General features: G+C 35.4%; 1 protein-coding gene across 10 annotated transcripts in view; it reads right to left on the bottom strand.

The window, feature by feature from the left end:
* Positions 1-398: 398 nt before the first annotated feature.
* Cic (Putative transcription factor capicua) overlaps positions 399-10,953 on the bottom strand; it is a 29,057-nt gene continuing 18,502 nt past the window's right edge. For 6 of the 10 annotated variants that reach the window (XM_083045025.1, XM_083045035.1, XM_083045015.1 and 3 more), the window contains 14 exons: positions 9,897-10,798; positions 9,540-9,777; positions 9,225-9,311; positions 7,766-8,037; positions 7,203-7,628; positions 6,657-6,975; positions 6,229-6,545; positions 5,215-5,443; positions 4,918-5,133; positions 4,551-4,811; positions 3,973-4,153; positions 3,677-3,885; positions 3,110-3,580; positions 399-2,949 (listed from right to left, as the gene is read on the bottom strand). In XM_083045025.1, coding sequence (XP_082901151.1) covers positions 2,879-2,949; positions 3,110-3,580; positions 3,677-3,885; positions 3,973-4,153; positions 4,551-4,811; positions 4,918-5,133; positions 5,215-5,443; positions 6,229-6,545; positions 6,657-6,975; positions 7,203-7,628; positions 7,766-8,037; positions 9,225-9,311; positions 9,540-9,777; positions 9,897-10,798 — 4,199 coding nt within the window. In that variant the 3' untranslated portion in view covers positions 399-2,878. The remainder of the gene's footprint in view (positions 2,950-3,109; positions 3,581-3,676; positions 3,886-3,972; positions 4,154-4,550; positions 4,812-4,917; positions 5,134-5,214; positions 5,444-6,228; positions 6,546-6,656; positions 6,976-7,202; positions 7,629-7,765; positions 8,038-9,224; positions 9,312-9,539; positions 9,778-9,896; positions 10,799-10,953) is intronic. The other 4 variants (XM_083045041.1, XM_083045050.1, XM_083045037.1 and 1 more) reach the window with 4 other exon arrangements.

Here is a 10,953-nt window from a genome sequence, read left to right as displayed (position 1 = left end):
TCCTCTCTCTTAAAAGATTCTCCGAATCTCATGTTGAACAAAGTATTTTATTAAATTCCTCCGAATTAAATAAAAACGATTCTGCACGTATTTCACAACACGCGACATAAATGTCACATATAATTCTAGAATATTTTCACAATTATACCATATCCTTTGATTGCTTGCATGCTACGCAATCATAAAAACCGTTTTAAAACATTAAAATGCTCTGCATTATAAATCAAGAGAATTTTTTACATATTGGCAGAATAGAGACATTAATTGAATGTCAGAAAATTCACAAAAGCATTACAAACAGGATCAATTCAGGCTTCAAGTTTCCCTCTTCCTATGCTACTGTTTGCCATTAGTGCACTTAACGTTTGATAAAAAATAATAAATCAAGAGACGAGAGATAAGAGGATGATAATATAATTATATTATATACAAACAATAATATATCCTAACGCTTTGTAGGAAAGGATTAACTTTGGAGAAGGGTGGGAGGACCGTCCCGAGCACAAGAGTCCACTACAGATAAAGGCCCATAATCTGCAATTATTCTAAGCTTAATCCTGCCTGCGCTTTTTTTGCATAATAATTATAATTTTTTTTTCTACAAATTACAATAGCGTATATTCTATCATCTCCATTTTATACATGCTAAATTTATATATAGATAAATATGTATTTATATATAAAGTTAGCGCGCACACACACACACACACACATTGTATGTTTTCTATTTACAAAATATGTAGAATAGACATGTGTCTCATATTCTAACTACAGTATACGTGCCGTGGCGCGAGACTTGTCGAGACCTGTCAAGGTGCGCTTTTTTTATATCACTAATTACAATAATCTATTTTACAGCCAAATTCAACAACCTTTGCTAAAATTCGACACGATAATTCTTTGAGATTTAACATACAAAAAAAAAAAAAAAAAAAAGGGGGGGGAAAACGTTGGATCACTAAAAGAGGGTGTTAAAACAGACGCGATATACTATGTATTTTGCGTGTAATAAAGAATATAAATCAATTTAAAAATATATATGATATAACAACACTCCAACGATCCCGTTCAACGTAATGTACAAATTTATAAACAGTATAAACGTTTATATTTTGATAAAAATGCACATGATTTTATTCTTAGTACATTGCTACTGTTAATAATGTATAGTAATTGTCATACTAAAAATTGATATCGACATTACAATTTTAACAACGAGTACATTTTGTTGTCTCTTTATATAGTATATATGTTAAGTACTTGATGCATGCGATAAAGGTAATAATAAAATGTGTATTTGTCACGGCCAAAAAAAAGAGAAAAAAAAATACGGCCTGATTTATAAAAGTGCTTAAATCTAAGGCCAAAAAAAGAAAAGAAAAGAAATAAAAATAAAAAAGATAAAAAAAGAAAAAAATTGAAAAAAAAAAGGAAAAAAGGACCGTTTTTAAAATACCTGTAAAATATAGATTAACGCATTGAATTTCAGCAAAGCTCTAAAAGAACAATAGTATAAGTACTTTCAATAATGTTGGAAACATATTACATATTATCTATATCAAGAATTATCTAACAATCATTCTTTCGCTAATGAGGGAATTATAGCGCATGCATTCCCTTCATTTTGTCGCCGCACAATGGCACGATTTTTATCTCTGGTATTATAATATGTATATAGTTCAAGAATACAGTGCTTTTACAGTTCTTCAAATTGAGAATTGCAGATATTTCACAACTGTTTAGATATTTTTTGTTTCAAGATATCATTTCGTAATATTTACACGTGAAATAAACATCTCTCTGATGAATGATGTATTACATAAATTTTGTGCAGTTTATCGCAGTTTTTTCATTCTATAGAGAGAGTTTTTTCAATCTATATAATATATACATATACATACATGCATACATACATGCATACATACATATATGTAAATATATATATATAAAGTATAACTACAGTATATAAACTCTGATTTTATTTTATAATTAATTCCATAATGTTTTCAATTACAATTTTCTCTCTCTCTCTCTCTCTCTCTCTCTCTCTCTCTCTCTCTCTCTCTCTCTCACTCGTCTCTTTCCTTCGTGAGTTTTATTTCATATTCTCAACAATATTTAACAATGGCTTAGGCCCTTCTTGAATCACGCAAGACGTGTTGATATACAAATAACAATTACACAATTTTAAGAATTTCACAGTGAAACACGAATTGCTATTTCCAAATGTAATAAAATATTACGTCATATATATTCATATTCATTCTCATTTTCTAAACTATTTCCGAATTTATATTGTAGTGCAGTATTGTCTTTCCCAGAAAGAATAAAATTCTTGTTTCTTAAACCGGACGAATGTTCGACATTTATGTATACATTGCCTATCTTGCGCTAGTGTATATATATATATCATTTTTTAATGCTCCGCATGTAAAGCCAAATTTATACAAAACCATAAAATGTTGCGAAATATTGCAAACTCTTAGCTATTATTATGTTTGCAATTCTCTTCGTTTTCTTATCGTTCAACGGATTGAACAATTAAACAGAAATATCCAAACACACTATCTAAGAGAACAGTTGACATCTCGATAAATAGTTAAATAATAGTTTCAAACAATGGTACACATAATACCTTGATATTATAAAATCACTTGTATATCAATCACGTCTCGGCGTGCCCATTAAATCAAGCCCACAGCAGGCTTCATCAAAATCTAAAATTGCACTAAAGCCTTTTGCAGTACTTTACAAGTCCGAAGAGAGTGTGCACGACTCTTAACGACTTTTCTAGTAAATATTTAGCTCTTCAAAGGATAATAATGTATTCGTGTTGCGGAGTAAGGGGATGCATAGTATCACAGTTGGCACGTGGGTGCTAGCTACCACTACTACTGCTTACAGGCAGTGAATGTGGAGCTCCCATCGACGTTGGAGGAGCAGTTGGACCTAAAAGAGTATTAGAGAAATATACAATTGCGTTACGTAAATAAATTCGTAAAAATTCGTAATAAATGAAAGAAAAGCGAATCGGAAAAAAAAAAAAAAAAAAAAAAAAAAAAAAAAAAAAAAAAAAAAAAAAAAAAAGGCTCAAATCTCTTTTATTTACCAGTTACGACAAGTGAGGATTCAGAGATTGGTGATGGACTAACGAGATTATTAGCACTCGGCGTCGAATTGGCCTTCAATTTCTGCCTAACTTCTCGAATTTTTAGTTGCAAGCTCGTCTTTGTAGGAAATATATCCGCATGCTTGGCTTGAAACGTGGAAGTGGCTTGCGTGGATGGAAAGTAACCGTGCTCGTGAAACAACTGCATGACCAGATGTCTCCGTTGCTCCAATATCTTTCTATGACCACGCTCGTTATCGCTTCTACCGATTCCTACAGTACTTCCGGCACCGCCTCCCGGGGTTTTTGGCGTTCGCGGAGAACTGGCATCGACGTCCAATAAATCGTTGGTTCTGTAAGCGTCGACATTGAAATCCGGACCGAAGAATGTGTTGCCGGTCAACTTGACGCTCGAAGTAGATTTTGGAGTGGCTGATACCGATGTGTCCGAGTCGATCTCATCCTCATTCACTATTGCAGGAAGAAAAGAAAAACATTAAGAGTGCAATATTACTATACTCAAACCCGATAAAAATAATATAAAAATGATTTAGTGTAATTATTTACTTATGGGCCTATGAGGTCCAGATTGTGCAGATTTCTTTCGATAACCTGGCATCTGCATAGATGTTTGCGAATGTAATCCAGAAGCTACAGTACTATGGCCAGACGAACCTGGGTTGTTCATACTGATCGCACTCGGACTCTGTATATCCTCTGGTTTGAATTCTGGCAACGATGAAAACTTTTCTTGAAAGTTTACTTGTTCGAGAACTCTGTAATTACGCATATCATCAAGTTTAATCCGACACCTCCAATTAAAATAATAATCCTAATACAATATAGAAATTAAAAATATGTACCTGTCCATACCATCCTCTACATTTTTCTTAAAAAAGGAGCCTTTCTTAGTAGAAGGAGAAGTATGAGACTCTACTATGTTCTGTTCAGTTGTTTGAGATATATTACATTGCGGTCGATTGTCACAATGTTGAGATGTTGTTATTGGCCCATGATCTCCTGCGATTGATGCTGAAGGCATTGCTGTCAAAATGAACAGAAGAAAAATAGAAGAAACCACAAACAACAAATTTATTGAACAAATCAAATTGGCGAATAAAATTTCATAAAAATATGTAAAGTGTTTGAAAACTTGTTTGCTTTTAGATTCTTTTAAATCGTTTAAAATCTTTTATCAAGAGACTTGAAATATATTATAACTTTAAAAAGTTTAAAAGTTAAGCCTGGTGAAAATAATGTTTGTGTCGTTATTACCACTAAGGAAATCTTTCATTTTCAATTAACTAAAAAAACTGGTTATATAAAAAAAATGATATTTTGTAACGTTATCTTGTGTTATCTCAAAACATCTTGTATAATAGTATTATATAATTACTGCTCTTTTATATAAAAATCGTAAATTATAAGACTTGTTATATACCCATTGATTGTCTCCTTTGTAGTGGTGCTCGACCGAGTTGTGCCGGAGTTGGAGCAAGCATGAAAGGGCCTTTACTCGGTCCCATATCATTGCTTTGACCTTCGTCGAACGAATATGATTTATTCGACGGTAGTTCACCGCTTCCATGATTACTTTGAGGTGTATGCGGCGTGTGAGGCGTCGATGGTTGCTTGTGTTTCTCATTCGTCGCAGGAAGAACAATGTTTATAGTTTCCTTGTCTTCTGTTTTTATGTTACTGACTGTAACGAGGAAGAAAAAACAATGAGATAAAAGCGTCGCATATATCAATCGAGTAAAAGTGTTCTCATACCCATGAAATAAATTTGTATAAACAAAGATATATACCGTAAAACTGAGCATGATTCATAATAGCCTGTTGATTATCAGTGTTCTCGGATCCAGCGAGACGAGCGATGGAGTGACTGGTCCCTCGGCCATAAGTCGATGTGGTGGAATTTGTCGAGACGGGATAAGACTTGCTCACAATCACGCTTTGAATCTCCATCTTGTTATTGGAAACCAAATTTTGCACTGGTATAGAATTGTTGCGACCACCGGCATCTATAAGCGGATTACATATTCGTCGTTTACATATTATCCGACATTTTAGAAAAGGAGCATGCGATAACAATTTATACTCACCAGTGATAGGTATCTGAAATCCACCGTACATGTTGGAGTGTGGCGGTGTCGGATTATGGTACTGCGATCCCTGCTGCGGTTTGGAAACAGCCACCAAATCGTTATCGAGCAATGTTAGAGTGAACGGTGGTTGATAAGGGACAGTTGAAGTAAGGGGGCGAAGAGTAGTGCCTAAAGACTGCAACGGCTGTTGTTGTTTCAACAGCGCCATCATAGGTTTCGATCCAATCTGTTAGTATTGTTAAACTTGTTACTTCATCTCCGAGTTTACTTCAAAGTCTTTATTCAATATTTAAGTCTACGGCACACGGTACGATTTTTCGTACTGGATTTGATAAGATTTAGTAAGATATTAGAAATGCTGTATTCTGATTGGTGCATTTTTAGTATGTTACTATATCTTATCAGATCCAGTACGAAAAATCGTACCGTGTGCCGTAGGCTTTATTCGGAAGAGACATACGCACTACTTTCTTAAGCAAACTAATGCGTCGAGATAAAATAACTGGTATCGTTCAATAAGGAAAAATAAAGTTGTATAAAATAATTTACGTAAATATGTTTTCGTATATATAAATGCGGAGAAAAATATATACAGGAGAGCAAAGAAAGGCGGACAAAAGAGACAAAAATAAGTTCATAATAATATTCTTGTTAAATGTGAGGGATCTAAAGCAAATTTCCCCTTTATAATTTTTAATATTCTCAAGTATAAAGGAATGTCTGTAAAATTTTGAACTTTTTGTAAATTATAGACTATTTTTTTTGTTCCGAATATTACGAAATTGATACGTACGATACAAGGGATGATAGTTACTATCAACAATCCGGATATATGTATTGGATGATTGCAAAAGTTCGTGCCCGATTTGCATAGATGGTGGTAATAACTTCAAATCGGGCACGAACTTTTGCAATCATCCAATATATATATGTACAACAATCCAGTCGTGCGATATTTGTAGCGAGTGTCTCTAAACAAATCGCTAAAATGTCCACTTGTCTGATACTTACGGTATGTAATACCGGAGCTGCTGTAAATTTAGGCACGTTCCGTCCATTCTCAGTGTGGATGCTTACAAGATTATTCACGCTATACTGAGTGCTGTACTGCTGTTCACTCTTTACTGGTTCTGGCTTAATAACTTTTGGCGATATTGGCATAGTTATGAAAGCACCGCCGGTAGGTTGGAATCCTGACACTCCTGTTGGATTGACAGGACTGTGATAAGGATACGTACTCGACAAAACTGATACAGTACCGCCTTTATCCATGGAAGTATGATGATATTTTGTTGTAGATTCTATAATACCTGTTGAGGGTATCCGTGCTATATAAACATTAAGATTCATATTGTTAAATCTTTTATTAATCTCTAATCTAATATTAACTTTTTAGATATATAAAAATCACACATTAGTTTAAGTAATGCAAAAGATACCTTTTATCGGTTTAGGTCTGCAGGTTATTTCTTGTTTAACGTTGAGCACTTCCCTCTTTTGACTGCTCACAGGCGAGAATCGCGATTGATTGAAACATTTCTTTTCCGTGTCGTCGTTATCTTGCACATCGTTATCACTGTCCGTTAATTTATCCTTGCACTTTAAATCTATTTCCGGTTGAGGATCTTCGCAAATCACCATCTGATCGTCGTCCGACCCGTTCGCATCATCGTCTTGCTTCATGTAGACTTCGGTGTTTTCAACTTGCAAAGGAATCTCCGAAATCCGATGTTGTTGTGCGTGTGACTGGTTCATAATCTATCGATTCATCATAATTTTATCAATGATTATTTTTTCTTAGCAATTATTTAAAATAAATACAAAGAAACAAATAACCATTACTACTATTTTGATAGCAATGGTACTAGCATTAGTATATAATTACTATTATATAGAGTATAATTACTATTGTAATAATACTATATAATTTCTTACTATGTATATACAGAATACCGATACATTTATGTATATGTGAGATTTCGTACCTCAATATTACTGGGAGCTTCGTTATACAAAGTACTAATCGTAGTAGATAATACTTCGTCGGTGGAGAACGTAAGCGCTAATGGATCATCCGAGGAAGAACCTTGAAGTGCATCCGTTTCCTCCCCTGTACTATTCAATTTTGCCCTTCCAACTTCGTTTCCCTTGAAGCTGGTCGTCGATGATTTTCGTCTGTCCTTGCTACACCACTTCCAGTCCGGATGCGCCTTGAAATGCGCTTCCTTCACTTCCGAGGCGAGCTCGTGATATTTTTGTTTCTCTTCCTGTCCCAACGCATACCACCACTCTCCCAGTATCTTGGACACCGTGCGATTATCTTGATTCGGATGACGTTGATGTACGACAGCGCGATGTCGTTTCGAAAAAATCATAAAAGCATTCATGGGCCGTCGTATTCTATCTTTAGTCTAAAAGACAAATATATATCGATGAATAACTTTTTTCTTTATTCTCTTTAATATTTCATTCTTCGTTTCATAAATTACCCAATATTAATTGATATATAATTAAGCTAAATATAATAATATAATTACGCCAAACTTACTTTCAGCGGAGTCTGCGATTGCAAAGCACTGAGCGATTGACTGCGCCTCTTATTAGCGTTGGCTTCCACTTCCGCGGTTGGAGTCGGTTCCGTTTCAAAAACGTCATCGTCTTCCTCTTCGGCAGGTGTTATAGGATCTGAACCAGTACCAGGGCCGTCTTCAGCAGGTGTACTCATACTTATTGGAATCGGAGGTGCGCTCAGTGGTGGGCTGAGAGCGGAGGGAGGAGGGCTCACTTCTGATTGTTCCAAAACTGCCGTCTGCCAAAAAGCTGTAATGAAGTTAGTGGGTTAGTTGTAATGATTGTGGTTAGTAATGATGATGTATGGAAATAGCAATCGATATAATACATATATGTATATGTATGTACATGGACGTGTTTGCTGCTCTATGCTGTGTCTTTAAAAAGGGAAAATAAATTAGTAGTAGCAAAATGAAAAAATTAAGAGAACTGCTATTAAACCAATAAAATATCCATGATGAATACAAGGAGAAATTAGTATGTTACATTTTAAAGATTATTCGAGATTTATTTAATGATGTAATAACACGTATGGTGAATTGCAATACAAATGTGTCTGATGAAATGATAATAATTCAAAGATGAATTAAATTAAATATTGGACTGTTCATTTAAAATTTAAACAGATTATCGGTACAATAGCGATTCTTTTCTCTCCTGAAATCATTGAGACTGTGAGCTATGCCTGAAACTTGTCCTCAATTCTTATTTTAATGATATATGCGTAAAATTAAAATATCGTCCGCGCGTTATTTTTCACTTTATACATGATCAACAAAAGAGGAATGCAAAAATAAAATTGTAGTTTACTAGAAATAAAACTATTCCAAAATAGATAGAAATTGAAGATAGAATAAAGAGAATTCTATTAATGTAGATGATTATTTTAATACAATGTATCATACAACTTGCTCAGACGAGATCTTTAAATTGTGTCTTTTATCAAAAGATATGGTAAAAAGTTGTTTGCATTTAAAAAAATCTGCCTATACTTTTCGAACAATCCAATACTTATGGACATCCTTCCCCATTAAGTTTAAAGTTTAAAACCCAGCATTAAAGTTTAACCTAACCATTGAAAATGTACTTTGTCATATGTTAAATGAGATAAAAAGTTAAAACATGAGAATAAAGTTTGTTAATTAATTGCGTCTGTTGCAAGATTAACACTGGTACATGAGAATAAAATTATAAAATTAAAATAACACTTTTTATAACGCACGCAAAAGAAATGTATAAAAATTTAATGGAAAATTATATAAAAAAAAAAGTATAGAGAAACATTCAAAACACAACAATAATAAAGTATCGGTACTTGTGTAATACACTTGCTTGTAATAAATGAATGTCTTTGTATCATGTACCACTGATAACTACTGCAACCTACAGTAATTCCATAAACTTGATACATTTCAGTTGTCAGTTAAAACTCGAACCTTTTTTAAGCTTCCAGCTGTGCGCTGCATTGTTCAGTAATGATGGGGTATGGGGCTGGTATGCAGGAGGAACTTCATGGCTGCCATCTGTGAAAGCCTTACCGTTTAGTCAAACTTGCTCGCTACTATTGGTTTTATATTATTACATTAAAATGACACACATCATTGAAAAAACAATGGTAAAATAATAAAATAAAGCAAAAACAAAAAACTCAACAACTTCCATAATATACATAAAATGTAATGCTTTAAATAATTAATTTATAAAATTGCTTATATATAAATAAAAATATAAAAAAGACATAAGAAACTTACAGAGGATACCATTGTTTTTCGCATTCTCCTCTCTAGCGGGTTGAGTCTTTGGAATCTGCAAGGGCTGAACAATTACATGCTGGAAGACACTCGTCGGAGTAGATGGATTGATAGCTGTCTCCGTGGTAGAGGTAGTCATTATAGCACTCGTAGGTGGCGGTTGACTTCTCTGCATGTCCATGCTATGCACGGTCGTATGCAAGGTCGTACATGGTGCATGCGCGCCCACTTTATTCATCTAATGACAACAAATAATAGATTTATTTGTGCGGTATAGATCTCGTTGCTATCCCGGCTATTTATAAATAATAAATCACTCATTTAGCAATCCCGTATCATGTATCATTGTCAACTTACAGGTTGTAGAACGGACAGTTTGTCAATGTGGACGGATGAAACAGCGGGTGATTGAGGTGGCTGTTGACACTGAACTTGATGCAACGTGGACGTCGACAGCTGACCCAAATGGTTCATCACGCTCTGCCGATACTTGTCATCCTGATTGCTCATGTGCGCACCCGTCGATGCCGCTGACATGTCCATGCTGTTCTTTATCACGAGATATTTTTTCTCGTGCTGCATTACATAGATCGGCGGGCCCTGGGACGGCGGTTGCGCGTAATCAACCGGTTGCTCCAGCGGTTTGTGAATGAGGGTCAAATTTTGCGGCACAGGAGTAACGGGTAGAGACATATGAGGCGAATGCGATGAGTGTTTTATCAACTGCGGACTTTGTTCGGGCATCTCGGTATGATTGACATGGAAATCGTTGGCGCTCGACGTTAGCGCGTGCTGTAAGATTATGCTTTGTTGTTGTTGCTGCTGCTGCTGCTGCTGAGCGATCGTTGACGTCACGACCGAGGGATGTCTCGTCGGTGGTGGGCTCTGATCGGACCACGACAGAGCCAGATTCTGTCCGGGTTGCATGCTGCGATTCACCGGAGAGATTCTTATCACGCTCGTTCCTATACTGGCGGGAGTCGGTCGATTCGATCTGACCACTCGATTCGGCTCGGGTTTTATCACTTGCTGGGGATACTGAACCAAAAAGTTGGATTGCGTGGGCGAGTGCTTCCATTTAGCGCCGGGTGAAATCAGCGGAGTCGCATGATGAGCCGGACTCGAGATAGGCATAAATACATTATTCTGATTGAGTCCCAACGGTGGAACCGGCGACTGATTTATGCACGGAGATATAGAAGAGTGGCCAGTTGGTGACGAAAAAGCTGGCGTAGCTGATCTGGAGCTTCCCAAAGACACTGCAGCAATAACGGAAGACGATTTGCCGAGTTGAGCCAAAATTACTTTTATACAGAAACTTGATTTATAACATTATTTTAGAATATCTTACACAAAAGGAGAACTGTAATAGATTTCATCTTTTATTCAAGATAATTTATAATAAAAACTTTAT

Source organism: Prenolepis imparis, unplaced genomic scaffold, assembly GCF_030444845.1.
Source record: "Prenolepis imparis isolate NDT839.2.m4 unplaced genomic scaffold, iyPreImpa1.0 SCAF_1, whole genome shotgun sequence".
Taxonomy (NCBI): Eukaryota; Metazoa; Arthropoda; class Insecta; order Hymenoptera; family Formicidae; genus Prenolepis; species Prenolepis imparis.
This window is presented reverse-complemented; position numbering and strand designations above follow the sequence as displayed.